General features: G+C 31.7%; 1 protein-coding gene across 1 annotated transcript in view; it reads right to left on the reverse strand.

Annotated features, from left to right (window-relative positions):
* The window catches only part of LOC118198164 (polymerase delta-interacting protein 2-like), a 57,980-nt gene extending 39,734 nt beyond the window's left edge, over positions 1 to 18,246 (reverse strand). The window contains exons 1-4 of the mRNA XM_035369781.2: positions 18,091 to 18,246; positions 17,949 to 18,009; positions 4,791 to 4,888; positions 3,795 to 3,903 (exon numbers count right to left, since the gene is read on the reverse strand). Of these exons, the coding sequence (XP_035225672.1) occupies positions 3,795 to 3,903; positions 4,791 to 4,888; positions 17,949 to 18,009; positions 18,091 to 18,191 (369 nt within the window). The 5' untranslated portion in view covers positions 18,192 to 18,246. The remainder of the gene's footprint in view (positions 1 to 3,794; positions 3,904 to 4,790; positions 4,889 to 17,948; positions 18,010 to 18,090) is intronic.
* Between the last annotated feature and the right edge of the window lie 70 nt (positions 18,247 to 18,316).

Raw genomic sequence — 18,316 nt, forward strand, 5'->3', positions numbered from 1 at the left:
TACGAAGGCACTTCAAAAATTCAGCATCTCAAGACCCAGGCCAGAACTTCAGGGAAACACACACACACACACACACACACACACAAAAAAAAGGGCAGCAGCATGCATTAATTAATCGTGCAGATATTTATTGTAGCCATCACAATAGCAAATGCCCTTCCAACTAATAATAAAGCTATGAAAACTTATAATAAAGCTATGAATATAAGATAACCTTATTAAACAGCAAAAACATACCATCTATCTCTCTATATATACATATGCAGGATGCAATAATGTTATATGGTGTACTCAAGAGGAAAGAAGAAAGAAAATGCTATTAGAATACTTTGATAGCATAATGTTTCGTTCAGATGTTTTATATCAAAATTCCACAATGTTACTGCCAGGTGGATGAACAGAGGAACACCTATGACTTATTTTCCAATAATATTCTCCATCTGGAAATTAATACAATTGAAATCCAACAACTTCCTCTTACGAGACTGCACAAAATAAATTTTGTATGAGAAGCTTTTAAATATTACACACCTCTTCATGGTGCACAGTCACTTTGTCAACACATTTCATAAAAACATTAATTTTACTATATTTAACCTAAATAAAAATGGATTACCGTATTTGACGGCATATAAGATGCACTTTTTTTCCTAAATTTTATCTCAAAAAAGTTACTTGCGTCTTATACATGAAGGACACAGGTTACAAAAACATAACCTTCAATGCCCAGCTCCATCTTGGCCTGAACATGAAAATGTCGTAAAAATGTGGGTGACAGATAAGAGGAAATCTGGGATAAGTGTTTCAACCGAAATGATAATCAATGAGGCCAAAGAATTTGCAGAAAAACATGGGACTCAGAACTTTTCAGGGTCTGAGGGCTGGTGCTACAGGTTCATGAAAAGGCAAGGCTTAACAATGTGCACAAAAACAACTATTGCACAGAAAATGCCAGCAGATTATGAAGAAAAAATACTAGCATCTCATAGCTTTGTTATAAATGCACGCAAGAATACTTCTTTTGAGCTCAGTCAAATAGGAAATATGGATGAAATTACACTCACATTTGATGTACCATCCAACAAGACTGTGAGTATTAAAGGGTCTAAATCAATAACCATAAAAACCACAGGTCATGAAAAAACACAATATACGGTAGTTCTAACATGTTGTGCTGATGACACAAAACTACCGCTGTTTTTCATATTCAAAAGAAAAACTTCCAACGGTGTAATTGTTCATGTTCATCCGAAAGGCTGGATGAACGAAGCTGGAATGAAACTGTGGTTACAGAACGTATGGGCGAGGGGCTTAAGAAAACCCTCTCTTTTGGTTTTGGATCAGTTTAGCACTCACAGAACTGAAACTATAAAAACCTCTTGCTTTATGCGAGAGAATTAAAAACCCAGATAGCTGTCATTCCTGGTGGACTGACTAGCCAATTGCAGCCTTTAGATGTATCGGTAAATAAGCCATTTAAGGAAAAAGTTCAAGAACGATGGAACAAGTGGATGAGGGAGCCACATCACGCCCTGAGGTAGAATGAAGAGGCCCTCTATTTCACAAGTGTGCAAGTGGGTAAAAATATCGTGGGAGGACGTAAATGTTGAATCAATTGTTAAGTCCTTCAAGAAGTGTGGAATCAGTAATGCTCTTGATGGAACAGAAGACGACGCATTATACGAAGAAGGTGATACTAGCGATGACGGAAACAGCAGTGATGACAATATTCTCGTTTTCGATGATGATCATAGTGAAAAGAATTTTTATGGTTTTAAAGTGATTAAAGTCTAATTTCATGATAGGCAACGTTTTCCTTGAATCTGTGTTTTTTGTTGTTTCTGCTTTATTTTGTGTTATGTTTGATTGCTCGCCGTTCATTTATTTATTCATTATTGAAATTTACATATCATGTTCAAAATAGCTTGCCATTTGTTAATTTTCCTTAATAAAGATATGTTTGGTAATTGCATTATTTGGCTTTTATGAAACATGAGAACTAAAAGAAAACACATTTTAAGTTATTGTGGTACCGCGCTCTTATGCGGACTATTGAAACTTTTCCCCTTTGTGTGTGGCCTTCTAAATAAGGGTGCGTTTATATGCCATCAAATACGGTAATTCAAATTACTCAGATACAATTAAGATGGCTTCTCTAACATATAATTCAGAAGATGTTAAAATTACATGAATATGAAAGCATATTTTTTTCATATAGTTAGATTTTTGTGTTTATACTAAAAAGTTCCTTTTTTATTGTAGTTGTAGCATTTTGCTAGATTTATTGCTTTTACTTTAGTAGTCTCATAGCTCAAAATTTATTTTGCATATAATTTTTTTTTCTTATAAGTGAATTTAACAAAGTTCAAATAGACCAAGCTTAATATTTTTTTTTTTTTTTTTTTTTTTTGTTGTTTCATTTTGTTTTGTTTAAAGACAATGTTGCAATTATGCTTTACTGTTAAAATTGTAAGTGGTTCAGAATTAATGTTATATCACATATTACACTGCAGATATTAATGAAATTTAATTTAGAAATACAATCAAAAGTCTTTAATCCGGACATCCATAATCCGGAATGATCTATAATACGGACCTCAAAGCTACAAACTTTCGGCGCATGCGTAAACGCAATTGCGCAAAGGTATTATGAGCATACACGTTTAGGCATGCGCATAATACGTTTACGCATGCGCGTTTAACGTATAACGGACGGCATAAGCTAAGCTAAAATTATCTAATTATCTACTTCAGTAAATGTTGCAGATTGCGTTGTTCCTTAATCTTCTAATTGGATCCGGCTTATTATTTTTTGCAGACTGTTAGCAATTTTATAAAACTAAGCTTGAACTTTCGATTATGTCAAAAAGAATTTCCGATTCTGGAGCTGCCAAAGGATCTACAAAGCAAAAGCATGTTTTGATGTCCATCAAACAAAAAGTGGAATTGCTGCAAAAAATGGATAAAGGCATATCCTTTGTTTCTCTAACCATTCCGAATCTGTTTATCAATTTCACGCTGCTCTCGGGAAGGGGGGAGACGTTGCGGCGGCCAATGAACTGGAAGTTGATCTGTCAGCACTATCCTTATCTTCAAGGCAGATGTTTTTATTTTATTTGGCTTATAATTCCTTACTAAATGTAGTATTTCATCTCGATGTACTCCGTCTTTGATATGATTTAAATCAAATTCCTCGTCATTATAAATATCACGAATACACATCAAATAGTTTTCTGGTTGCAATTTTCTAATTTCGACTATGCGTAATGTATGCTTTAGGCATGTGTGCGTTGAAAGAAATGTTTAATAAAGTAAACAAATAAAAATTAAACTTTTTTTTTTGTAAATTTTGATACCCTTTAGATCATAATTGCTCTTTATTTCATAAATTACGGTTTCATATTTTTAATTTTATAATTTCTGCATGCCATCTTACCACATTTAAACTGATGATCTATAATCAGGAAAAAACGATAATCCGGAATCACCGAAGTCCCGACGAGTCCAGATTAAAGACTTTTGACTGTATATACTGATATTTTTTAAAACTTTCCAAACTGCAAAGATCAATTTTATTTTACAATGCTATATGCAAGAATACTGTAGAATTAAAAGAAAATGATACTTAAAAATAGTGCAAATGGCAAAGTTACAACGAATCATAAAAATTATAAATACCAATAACAAATTTTGTTGACAAGTATTGGCTAATCATGAACTTAGTAGTAATAATTCAAGAAAAAATCATAATAAAAACATACAATCTTAAATTAATAAGAGGTATAAATACTTACAACATATGGACAATCTCTAGAATCTATAAGAACTTGATAAAATGTATGTGTGTGACTCTTTACTTCTTTTCCTACATGATTATAACCAGAACTAGATTCTTCACTTTCTCTGAAAATGATAAGAAATAATGCAAATCATTTTTTAAATTATTATTCTATATAATAAGTATGATAAAATAATACTTTAGTGATTACAAATTCTTGTATTTCAAAATAGTGTTTATTCCAATTACCTTTTAAATTAAAACTTACAGCAAAATTAATATTTTATTTAAATAAAGGACTGATAATCAAAACTATGCTAATAGTGAACCAAATGAGGAACTTACCTCAGTTAAAAAGAATCAAAACTATGCTAATAGTGAAGCAAATGAGAAACTTACCTCAGTTAAAAAGAATCAAAACTATGCTAATACTGAAGCAAATGAGGAACTTACCTCAGTTAAAAAGTTACAAGGGGCATAAATTAAAATACAATTAAATATTAATTTGAAAGTAATAAAAATATTTAGAGAGCATAATTTTGAGATTTGCTTCAGGTGTTAAAATATCACAAAATTTTGCTAAATTACATGTGGCATTCAAATAAAAAAATATATTTCTTGTAAATTTATCTAATACCTTTTACATTTTCATATTAGATATCATATACAGCTTATATTTAAACATAAATTTCCAAGTTAAAAATCATTCAAATTAATAAAAAAATTAAATTATTAAACGTTATGATGTTACATTTATGATGTATATTTTGGTACTCTTCTATCATCGGGACTGGATTCTGAATATATATATGTATGCACAAAAGTATAAATGTATATGTATACACATACATACATTTGTATGTACATGAATATATACATTTCTGAATTCGGTCATGATAACAGAAGAGTAGCTATAATTTTAATATTGCAATGAAATACATAATTAAAAAAGAAAAGAAAGAAAACTTAGTTTATACATATCTAATAAACATTTCCCCCTTCCAGGGAATACCTATTCAAATCTTTATTCGGGACATCTCGGTCATACACACGAGCCATCCATGGAAACAATGTGACACCCCTATAGCCAAAAACTCTGTGCAAGAATAACTGCAAAAAATGGAAAATATAAATTATTCTACAGTTTTTGAAAAACTTAATGCAACACATTGAACAAGTGAAGTATATAGACATTAACAGAAGTGCTATACATAAAGTTATCATGCCATATAAAAATCACATATAGCAATTCACATATTATGTAAAAAATTTTTACGGAAACTAAGACAAGCACTTCCATTTTCAGTTAAAGGATATCTTCTGCAGATGAAATACAGTCAAAAGTCATTAATACGGACTCGTCAGGACTTCAGCGATTCCGGATTATCGATTTTTCTGGATTATAGATCATCAGTTTAAATCTGGTAAGATGACATGCAGAAATTATAAAATTAAAAATATGAAACCGTAATTTATGAAATAAAGAACAATTATGATCTAAAGGATATCAAAAAAAAAGCTTAATATTTATTTGTTTACTTTATTAAACATTTCTTTCAATGTAAGTTGTTTAAGTTTCTTCGTTTTATGTGATAATACTTTCTCTTTAATTCTATAAACAGACATAATTTCTTGTTCAATTACAAAGTTCCGCTGTTCAAGTCCTACAATTGCAGTGTCGAGAATAACGACTAATTTGTCAATCGAAAGAGCTTTTCCAATATACACAGCATAAACTCAAAAGTTTATACAGTCAAAGGTCGTTAATTTGGACACCCATAATGCGAAATGATCTATAATCCGAAAATCAAAGCTACAAACTTTCTGCGCATGCGCGCAAGACCTTAACGGCCGCGCATATGCGTGTGCGCAAAATACGTTTATGCATGCGCATTTAATGTATAACGGACGGTATAAGCTAAAATTATCTAATTATCTATTTCAGTTAATGTTGCAGATTGCGTTGTTCCTTAATCTTCGAATTGGATCCAGCTTATTATTTTTTGTAGACTGTTAGAGCAATTTTATAAAAGTAAGCTTGAACTTACTTAACTTACTTAAGATTTTCCTTACTAAATGTAGTATTTCATCTCGATGTACTCCGTCTTTGATATGATTTAAATCAAATTCCTCATCATTATAATTCGCTTCCGATAGTGAACAAAGTGACACAGAGGTTATTGAAAATGAAAAAATTTCGATTGACAAATTAGTCGGTATTCTCGGCACAGCAATTATAGGACTTCAACAGTGGAACTTTGTAACTGAACAAGAAATTAAGTCTGTTTATAGAATTAAAGAGAAAGTATTATCACATAAAATGAAGCAACTTAAACAACTTATGTTGAAAGAAATGTTTAATAAAGTAAACAAATAAATATTAAGCTTTTTTCTTTTTTTTCTTTTTTTTTTTTGTAAATTTTGATACTCTTTAGATCATAATTGTTCTTTATTTCATAAATTACGGTTTTATATTTTTAATTTTATAATTTCTGCATGCCATCTTACCAGATTTAAACTGATGATCTATAATCCGGAATCGCTGAAGTCCCGACGAGTCCAGATTAACGACTTTTGACTGTATTATACTTCCTTTCTTGCGTTAGGGTTGCCGCAATTATTTTTGGCAGCACTAGCATTAACAACGGTTTGGCGATTTTTGACAGCCCTCAAAACCAAATAGTACCCAAATTTCTTAGTGTGATGGCATATGACTTCAATGGGTTATAGTATATTTAAAGGTGCCCACTGGATTATCGCTAAGTTGTTTCATTTATTGGAAAGTTGTTTTATTTATGGTAACCTGGGTAGCTGAATGTTATGGAAACCCTATTATGATGTAACTGGTTGCGTAATTGCAGTGCATTTGAATGGTGAGAAAAGCTTAAGGGCTTGTTTGTGTGTTCAATGTTGGTTAGGAAGTACAGTGGTTATTTTGTGGTTTACACGGTAAAATGGCTGAATGCGGCAAGATTAATTTGAAGTTCTGTACAATATGGAAAGAAAGGGCAAAAATGCATTATTTGACTGGTGTGTAAATGAAGTGGTTAGACTGAAGGGTATCTCTTGTATTATCTCAAAGTTGTTGTTTCATTTATTGCCAATTTGTTTTTCATTTATAGTAAGTAAGCTGAGTAGCTGAATGGTCCGTAAATATACTTTTACCTAGAATTGGGTGCTCCTTTGACTTTTTAAGTGAAAATATATCAATGTGCACATGGGCAATGGTCAAGGGAGTGCGCAATGCCAAGTTTGTGCAATTCTGCAATTTTTTTCAAGTGAAAGTAGGTCAATGTGAACATGGATACTGAGTTTGTGCAATTCTTTGACTTGTTATTTTGTCTTTGTGTAGCAGTGATTTTCAGACAAAATAACAAGTCAAAGAATTGCACAAACTCGGTGTCCTTGAACCGCCACTTTTCGCCAAGAGGTACCCGTAAATATACTTTTACCAATGAAGCTTTACTTAGCAGCCATAATAAGTATCCTATTTGTACAAAGGAAATGCATATGCTCGAACATCGGAGGATCCCGGCAGTATAAAGGATATTATTTTACTCTTATTATATGGTGGCGTTAATATACAGATTCTAATTCAGATAATTTTAGGAAGCTTTTGGATGCTGTTAAGGAACTTTGTTTGAATGAAGACACAGAAATTTCTAAATAACATAAGTGGATATTTCTTTTGAGAAATGCTAAGACGAATTTCCTTTTTTATGCTATTTCATTGCTTGATTTAAAATGCAGTTGATTGAGATTATATATTTTTTGTTTGACTCTAGTGTAGAATTGGCTGCTCCTTTGACTTTTTAAGTGAAAATAGATCGATGTGCATATGGGTAAAGGGAGAGCCCAATGCCAAGTTTGTGCAATTCTCTATTTTTTTTAAGTGAAAATAGGTCAATGTGTATGTGGATACCGAGTTTAAGCAATTCTTTGACTCGTTATTTTGGCTTTGTGTAGCAGCAATTTTTGGCTCAAAAATCACTGCTTCACAAAGCCAAAATAACAAGTCAAAGAATTGCACAAATTCGGTGTCCATGTACCACGAAAAATCGACAAGGGGCAGTCGTAAATACATTTTCACCCTTCAATATTTATCATAATTTTAAAAGAATACTGTGCATACAATGATGCATCATAACATCACTGACAGAGATAAACATTTCTCGACAAATCTTCTGAAAGTCTGCAATCTTTTATCAGCTTCCTTTCATGTAATTTCATTACTCTATGTGTCATCTTCATCCTCCTTTTGCAGAACATGTCCAATTATTTCATTGTGATCTTGAGAGAGTCTGATAGAAAGAGAATTGTCTACATCCGCCAAAGTTGTTCCACATCTTCACTAAATAGTAACCTTCCTTGAAAATGTATCCCAATCCAAAATGATGGCCATAGGTGCCAGATGAACCAACATAAACTTTGAATCTGTAATCCTTGGGTGGTACTCAGGCATCAGCTACTGGATGTACTACCTGTACTTTGACAAAGTGTTCTATGACTGTTGGTGGTAATTTAAAATAAGCGCGATAGCACAAATTTCCAAGTTAAACAAAGAGCAGGCACAAGTCCCCAAAAAGATATATCAAATCCATTGATAGTCAAGAATTAGAAGTAAAACTGTCGAGCTGGTGGGAAAAGCTTTGAAAACAGGCTGAGTTGGAAAACCGTTGTGCCCCTGGCTCTATCTGGTGGATGAGAATAGAAAGATTCACTGGAGCAAATACTTGTAAAGCTGGTGATGCGATGGAGTCTCCTGGAACTATCAGATAGTTGTGTAGTTAAATATGGATACACATAAATACTTACTAACTTTGCCAGTAAATATGATGTGAAAATTAGAATTAATAAGCTCAATAAACAATGGAATAAATCAAATATAGAAGAAATAAAGTCTATTATGCTTTGTTAGTAAATCAAAATCTACAGCACTTTATCAAGATAAGTAAAGTGTTATTGAAAATATTAGAAAATATGCTTGAAATATATATGGTGCAATTTAAATACATAATTCTTTTGCAGGCATGATACTTGATATGAAAAGGAAAAATCTTTCATGCAGCCCAAACCTGTTAACTTAATGAGGCCTGGTATATTACCGCTTGGCTATTATTTCTCAATTATAGATGCTTTAAAACGTTGATAAACATAAAAGAAGAGTTTAATGAACTTTTGGCTTAAAGAAATTAAGTTCTTGTGCATTGATTTTTAGAATGAAAAGCCATGTTTGAATTCTATTATTGTTTCTATGATGCCGAGTTGGATTTTATCTATGAAAGATTTAGTATTCTCATATTGCTGTTAAGAAAGTTTTGGTATTTTTATGCCAATTTATCATTGCAGTATCACTTAAATCTTCCAATTTTGAGTTGGAGGCCTCGTTGCTTTTGGAAGAGTGCTTGGTATGTTCAGTTGTTGGAGCAGTGGAAGATATAGTATCAGCTACATCAGCGGTTTTCTTCCGAGGAGTTTTTCCACCCAGTGTCAATTTTTGATGGTAAGGAAAGAAAGTTTTTTTTTTTTTTTTTTTCCATTATTGATAAATACAGGTTTATTTGCAGACTTTGGTTGATTTTTTTGGGGGGGGGGGTGCAGGACATCTTTATAGGCCGAAAAGTCATTACCACAGCAAAGGACACATTTGCCAGGTCCATCTTCTTTTTCACAGGTGCATTTCCATGTTTTGTAAAACAGTGCACATTTCATACAACGGAAATTATTGGAACACATACTCTTTGTTGTCTCCATATTGTTGACACTGGTGGCATTGCGTTGGACCATTTTAGCTCAATATGTCTCAGCAATGATGCGCATTGATAGAAAAGTACTCTATTTCATAGATTTTTCTTGTCTTCTTCATGGTACTTCCACTAAGGGATGATATTGGCATCTTTAAATCTGGTGATTGAGACTTCTAAGTTTCTCTTTGATATTGGGTCCAAGTTTTGCTACTCATTAGTAGTTTTTTTATCAATGCTTTTATAGACATGTCTTATTTAAGTTGAAACATGTAATAAAGAACTCCTTGCTTGTTTACATGTTGCATCATATTTCTGTAGTCATTCATTTCATGAACTTTAATATTCAGAGTGCTGCCTTTGAGATTTCCTATCACTTTTCTAGCATAAAGGGGTTCGATTTCTACTTTAAACTGTTTCTAGTTAATTTCACCTTCGGGAATGATGAATGGCGGAATTTTAGAAGCTTTCTTTTTAGGTGTGGTAAAGTTTTCTGCATTAGACTGAGTTGAAGATTCTTCAATTTCAGAATCAATTTCATCATCAGCTAGTAAGGGTTCAAATTGATTAGACTGCTCTATTGGACCTTTTGATTCATTAACAGTTCTTTTGTGTGTTTTGCAGGGTTCTTCTCCTCTGTGATACTCTTATCCTTTGTCTTGGGTGGAACACTTGATTTACTTGCACTTAACAGAGCTGCTTTGAATTAGTTTTTTAACTTTAGCCTGCAATGAGGGAGTAATTCTACCTGCATTTTGAAGCACGTTTATACATGACCTCAAACTTCGCAAATTTCTCACCAGGAAGTGCTTTCTTTTGCGGTTACCTTTCCTTGATCAAGAAGGTTAATTTGAATGCAGCATTGTGCAGCCTATAGCTTAACTCTTTGGGGATAATTGATCCTAGATCTGTCTGATCAGAATCTTTAACACTCAACTTGTCATCTATATTATGATCATAGGCCACAATTTAAGCCAATGGTAAAGCAGAATAACATTCTTTGTATCTTTACAAGTACAAAAAAAAGATAACTCTGGCATCTTTCAGTGTGAATTGTTTCTGAAAATCATGACCATTGCCTTCAAAGATATGGGATCAGTAGTTTATTTCTTAATTTCTTGATTCATTGGTTGAATTAGGTTGTTATGTTGGGCAGCAAAATATAACACAAATGTTTTTCACCTTAAAGTCTTCAGACTACAAGTCCATTAAATGGGTTTTTATCTCAAAGGCTTAAATTTACACTTCCAATATTTTTATAATTTTGACATTAATGGCTAACTGAATGTTGGTTGTGAGAGATTCTACTGTATAATACTAAAACAATTAATTCTTGACATGTTACAGCTACATAAGAGTAAACAGAAAAGAGATATTTAAAAGCTATTGGGAAAGTGCAGTATTCCCCATTGCTTGGCACGTTTTTAAAAAATGCACATACTCAGTATCCATGTACACATCAACCTATTTTCACTTTAAAAAAATCTCAGAATTGCACAAAAATGGTATTGTGCACTCCTTTGACTTTACCCATGTACACATCGACCTATTTTCACTTAAAAAAGTCAAAGAAAATTGACAAAAATCCAATTCTTCTTACTCTTGTAAAAAGCGCCAAACAAATAAGTGGGCAATTCTGCACTTTACAAAAGCTATTATTTTGAAACTTTATTTTGCATAGAGCAAAAGATCACTGAACAGTGAAGAGGTGCTACAGGTGATTTAATTTATTCTAGATTATCATTAGAGATAAATATTATAAATATCCGAAATTTTGATGCTATCAGATTATTAAGTTTCTTTTATAACTGCATAAGAAAAATTTGCTTGGAATATAAGATATTATAAGGCTTGATAGGAAAATATTACAGTACTATTCCATTAGAGCAGCATCAGTTCCCCCCCCCAGCAGTTGTTGCCAAGCATAAAATTATGAAAGAATAATAGAGTTAAAAAATTTTTAATAGGTGGTGAGCAGTACTCTGCTGACGTTTATTCCTCCATTTAGCACTGCCCCACAAGCATTCCACAGTTTGGGTATGGCATTCAGTTTCAGGGTCTACAAAATTATAACTGTGATTTACAGTGAAACGTTCATTTCTTAATTCCTCTTTCTTATATCCTTTCTATCAGTCTGAAAATGTAATGCTGCCATCTGTGATGTTCTCCTGAATGGCTGTCATCAATGTTGTAGTACAATGATCAGGAATAGCGACCAGAAAACATTCTTTGCTTTTTCGGCATAAACCCTCGAATACCCGTTGTTCCGCAAAAACATGTCTAAAGTTGTTTTACCTTTTTTTTGAAGACTTTAAAGTAGTTATTACAACTTTTTTTCACGCTATGGCTGTTTTCTAACTGAAGTTGGCAAAACTCAATTGACGTCAATTTCTGACACCACAGATAGATGAAAAGAATGGCATTGAGGAAAAGAAAGACACAAACCTTCAAATCATGTTTTGGCTTTCAATCCTTTTTTTTTTCCAAAGCAAGAACATATGTAGCAATGCCTTACACGAGCTTTGTTTGAGTCAAAAATTAAGTTCATCAGATGCTTTTGAGAACTAACTCTATTACTATGAATTATTCCTTTGTCCTGAAGGAATCTTATCTCAGCCTCTTTGTCATTAGGTAATTGTGGAATTGTGTAATCCGTCATATTAAAAGAAATGGCAAAATATGAAAAAAAAAGAGAGAGAGCAACGCTGTTTCAAAGGAGAACTAAAAAAACTCGACCCACAATATTCCAAACTAAAAAATAAAAAAAAAATTTTTTTAAATCCAAATAACGAGTGACAATATTTCAAACGAAAACTAGAAATCTTGACACACGATATTTCAACTGTTAAATGCTTGAGCTGCGATATTTGGCATGTTGCTGAAACAATTGTTTTCTCGTAATTTCTTCTTCATTTTAAAATTATGCTGCACTAATGACAATACCAATATTACTACACTCATATTATGTGAATAAGATCAAATATGAATTAGTAAATCTTTATCAGATGAGCATTACAAAGCTCTCTAGAATGGAGATGGACCAATCTTAAAAGTGAAACTAAATGCTCTTTAAATAAGGAATGGCAACACAAACATCCTGATGGCAACAGAAATCATAGAAATTTCAGTACTTTTCTGTTTTGCTGGCGCAGGCGATTAAAGTCACCAATAATGGTACAACCGATGCCGAACTGAATATCCTCGTGGTAACCCTTTACGTCTTGTTTCCAAAACAAGTCGCAGCCATTTCTTATCAGATTGATTGTTTCTTTCAATACTGCTATACAGTTACACAGAATTTTTACCAGATAGTTCAATTCTATGCCCTAAGGCCATTCGCGGATTGAGCCATAAGTCAATTAGGACGCAATCACACCGCTCACCCTATGGCGAAAATATAGAAAAAGTAAAGTCAAGTAAAGGTAAAGTTAAATTCATCAATTCTAATGAGAATGCACTAGCGAAATAAAGCACTGCGGTTTTACATAAGCTATTCGTACGAATTGAAGTAATTCTTGCATTTAAAATTGTATTCCAAATTAACATTTAACTTCAAATTAATGTAGATAATTACTGAGGGAATTAGATTTTTGTAGCGTTACATGAGATGAGATCACTTGGGGTCACATGATACGAACCGGCGAATTAGGATGTTGAACTATGAAAGCATAGTAAATTCTTAAACTAATGTTATTTTACAAATTTATTGTCTTTATTTATTGGCTTTTTACAAAATTTTAAAAGATATTAAAATGTTTATGCCTTCAAAATTAAAAATTCTTAGAACTAACATTTGTTAACATTTTTTATGTGTATACTGTATGTTATCACCAATAAAGTCTCCTTGGCGAGATTTGCACCAGCGAAATGGAAAAGTACCGACTTTAGTTAATTTGCATGCAATATTTGTAGAATTATCAACAATTTAAAAGTTGTTTAGGTGCGGTTAAGCCTAATTTGTTTTACCATAGCAGCCATATTTGTTTACATTTGAAACAGCAAAATAGTGAATTAATTCTTTCTGCACCTTCAGTGTCTTTTTGCCAAGTGGGACCAAAAGGAAACTTTTAGTTTTGTGCACTGAAAAATCTGCCTTGTTGCTTGTTGGCCGCATTGCTTGTATTTGCATAGAAACTGTAATTTTAATGACATACATTCCGCAAGAGAAGAGGAGGAAACCTGTGGTCACATGTTTAAGAACAACATCCACATGTGCTATGTTTACAATGGAGTTGATAGCAGATATTCCACTGAAATGAATTGATTTTTCGAATTTAGAAATTTATGACTATTGCGAGAAATTAAAAAATATGCTTGGAAATGATTTATCTTTTCTTGATGTCAACATATAGGGTCTTTTGTTATTCAAGGCAAAACACGTGAACAATATTTGTTTCAAAGTAATGCCGGATATCACGGTATTTATAGCAAGCTGTGTTAAGGCCGAAATGAGGAAATCAATTAATTATGAAACATCTGTGCAAATTTCTGCAGAAAACGAGGTAAGATTTATAAATTTTTCTTATGCGTGATGCTTACCAGTATTAACAATGTTTTTATTAAGTGTATATCAGTTAATTGAAAACTATTCCCAAGATCTTGAATAACGTTTTCCAAACTTTTAAATGTAAGTGTAATAATAGTATATTCATAATTCATGAATAGTTGTTCTAAATTACTGAAATAGCCGAATTCGGGAAAGATTTGTTTATCCGCAAGAACATAAATACAAAGCCAATTTTCTCTCATTAATATTAATTAGTGTCATAGAACATTTTATGGTGTTAAAATTATATTAATTTCATTAGGCTATGTTTTAATATTTTAGCTGTTGTAATCGATTTTTAATGAATACACATAAATATCAGAATGTTAATTTTTGTAATACCTTCCATTGTAGATATTAAGGATACCAAGCTGTAATATCAGACACATCAGTAATACTGGAACATTTTAATATAAAAGGATGCTTTTATATGAATTTATACTTAATTCTAAATTTTCATGAGAGATTGCTGAGTTTTTTAGTTTAAATATTAAATTAGCATGTACATTTAGTTCTTGAAAATCGGTGGTTGTGTCAGTCCATAGTGTCCATAGATTTTTAAGTGTATTTATTGAAAATTCCATAGATCTTTTTGATAAATACACTTAAAAATCTTTTTGAGCAACATGATTTTATAATAAAAAATTCTGCACAAAATTATGTAACTTACAAGAATAAAAATAACTTCAAATTTATTTTTTGAATATTTAAAATGTAAACAAATAGTACTTTTTTATTATTGATTATTATAAAATGAAAGTGTATTATGAAAAATTATTAATTTCACAGCTAGTGCTGCAGTGAACTCAGTTGCACAAATCTCCATATTTTTCTTTGTGACATTTATATTATAGTATACAAAATGTGTTAATTTGCAGTTTATACTATCAATAGGATAATAGTCAGTTGCTAAAAATTAAATTTTAAGTTGTATAAAATTATATATTAATTTTGAACTGTGCAGAACACTGGCATCGTGTTTCTTACATGATTTAAGGGCCAACTGGCTGGAAATTTGACTATTACGATTTTCAGAAACTATTTATATTTACCATTCTGCTTGTTAATCTGATAAAATTATGATTTAAAAATATTTATTGTAACTTTCTTTTCAGTGTAGAAGAACACTCTATGTAAACATGATTTAATGTATTCATTTTTACATTTTTTATAAATGAATTAATTATCAGATCAAGAAAAGAATTCATAAATAAATATTAACAATCAAACCATGGTAAAGCAGCGAGCAGAAGAGTACCATGAAGATAACAATAACATATGAGTTACCAAAATTATACTAACCAAATGAATAAACAGTTAATTAATGGATAAAATAATAATTAAAGATGAAATGCAAATTTCATAACCAATTAAAAATAAACAAAGTTTCCAAATTTTCAACATATCTACCACAGCACAAGCTTGTTTGTTTACATTAGCAGTTCTTACATCACATGATCTCTGACGTCACCGGATTGGATTATTTAATTACGGCAAAGCACACGAGGGCTATTTGCCTAAAGGGAGAAATGCCTTTGTGGAGGACTTTCTAAGAGAAACTGACTCATATACACCTTACACATGGGGAAAACCATGAAAACGCCCATGCAGCCAGCCCGTTCGTGGGAGTCAAACCTCCGACCGAACTACCAGTGTTCAGTGTCTTTACCGCTCGGCCGCTGGTGGGCCCCCGATATCATCGGAATGTATCTCATTGTGAAAATGTTTCTTTAATTGTTTTAACTGTATTTGATGTTTTATATTTTTCTATATCTTTCAATTTTGCCTTGCCATGACATGCAAACTTAGTCAATTGAATGAGAGATACAGCTCTTATGAAATTCAAGGAAATAAGTTTAAATAAAATGCAGGCAAAAATGCGTTTGATTTAACGGTTAATCTTTGGATTATGGTAACTTGGCGATTTTTTGGCGACCAACCCTGCTACAGCAACCTGCTTGTTTTTGTTTGGACGCCATTTTGTTTTCACAAAGAAAAGGCATTTTTTTTTACTGAACATTTTTTTTCCAACAATCTGCTAGCCGAATTACGCTTATGCTAGAACATTTATGGAACAAAAGTGCTGAATCATGACGAAGATTAGGTGCGAAATCAATCAGAAGAAAGTGCAGAATCGTAAACTGCTTGCCGTGTTTTCAAGAATTGCACATACACGGTATCCATGTACACGTCGACCTATTTTCACTTAAAAAAAAATCCCAGAATTGCACAAAAATGGCATTGTGCACACTCGACTTTATACATGTACACTGCTAAAGTCCTAGCTAGTAACCTTTACCACCTTACCAAAATGTCGCCAAACTACCTGTTACCATATTCCAAAGATTAGCCAATTTAACATTATGCGCAAAGAAGTCATGTGGTGTACACATCAGCTTTTTTTTAAAAAAACTTTTTACATTAAAAAATAATATTTTATGCATTGTGCATAAAATATAACTACCCATAATACATATTCAAACATAAGTGAAACTTCTAATAAAATATCCACCTATGATCCTTAGGAAATTAATGCTATCACGTATTCTCATTTACACCCTAAAATTAAGGCACATTTTTAAAATATATAATCTCGCATGGCAATCAGTTGTTTGTATTAAAAAATGCAGCAAATATTTTTAATTCTTAAATATTTTTAATTCACTGCAGAATAATTCAATTATTCTGCAGTGAAATTGTAGCAACAGACTCTTCTGAGTAAACTATTCATCAGAATTGATATAATTCTTGCATTTAAACTTGTATTCCAAATTAAGATTTAACTTGAAATTAATGTAGATAATTACTGAGAGAATTAAGATTTTTGTAGCGTAGTTTACGCGAGATGAGATCACTTGGGGGGGGGGTTACGTGATATGAACTGGCGAATCAGGATGTTTTACTATGAAAGCATAGTAAATTCTTAAATTGTCTTTTTAAAAATTTATTGTCTTTATTTATTGGCTCTTTTACAAAATTTTAAATGACATTAAAAAAATAAATAAATAATTAAAAATAAAATTTCTTGGAACTAATATTTGTCTACATTTTTTATGTGTATACTGTCTGTTGTCGCCAATAGTCTGCTTGGCAAGATTTGTGCTGGCGAAATGGAAATGTACCGAAGTTTCCACTGTCCATGTATTAAGTCTGTATCAAGCCTGTATCTTTCACAGCTAAATTTCACCCGTGACAGACATTTTTTATTGCTTAATGATATATGTGTGATCAACATGACAATGACAGATCACATAATATACATATATATGCATGCTACCTTTTATTGGCTAATAACATGTATATGATTAATATCTTAATGATACATTTTAATGTATGGTAAAGTTATGGAAATATATGGAACAGAAATTGCCCTGAAGATACATGGATAAAAATCTTGGGATATATCATCCAAAATCGAAAAAAACTTCTTTCTATATTCTTGCACTGCTATTTTTTTATACTACAAATTATTCATATTGAAATTGATAGCTTAGAAAACCATTCAACAAGGTTAAGATTACAAAAAGAAATCAATAATTTATTTAAAATGTTTCAGTTACGATAATTAATAATATATCTTTAATTATTTTAGTCAGATTTATAATTCGGGAAAAAACAATTTTTTAAAAAGCTCCACTACACTTTATACAAAATGCTGCGTATTTTAATAATGGAATTTCACACAATGATTTATTTGATATCAGAGTGGTTTATACTAGTTGCTATGCTATGTATGTGATCTGTCATTAGTAATGCACACCAAAAAAATAGATCATACTGTCCATTACAGACAACTCAATTAGGGAACATTACATTCACGTCATACACTAAAATAAACATATGCTTCTGCGTTATTTAAATTAAATCTCCAATAATTTACCTGGCCAGTGTCATATTTTCCATCTAATTTCGGTGTTTCTAATTTACCGACTTCTGCTAGCCTAAGGAATGAAAATTTAACTTAAAAAAAACTGACAAATTTTATATAATTTGAAAGGTAAGTTTTAACAAAATTGTCGAACCTTGCGAAACGAGCATTTGCAGCAAATTGTGGACTACAACAAACCCCTAAAAGTAAATTCTCATTCCGGGTAATAAATGAAATTAATTTGAATTTATTCATTTTAAACTGATATACTACATATCCATCAATTTACGTAATAAATAAATATAAATTCAGTATTGCCAGTTTTGCAGCTCGAAACATTTCATAAATTCCTAAATTCATTTTGAGCTTTTCTTTCGATA

The sequence above is a fragment of the Stegodyphus dumicola genome, chromosome 7, assembly GCF_044657685.1.
Source record: "Stegodyphus dumicola isolate Sdum_Otavi_A_Nest chromosome 7, ASM4465768v1".
Classification (NCBI taxonomy): domain Eukaryota; kingdom Metazoa; phylum Arthropoda; class Arachnida; order Araneae; family Eresidae; genus Stegodyphus; species Stegodyphus dumicola.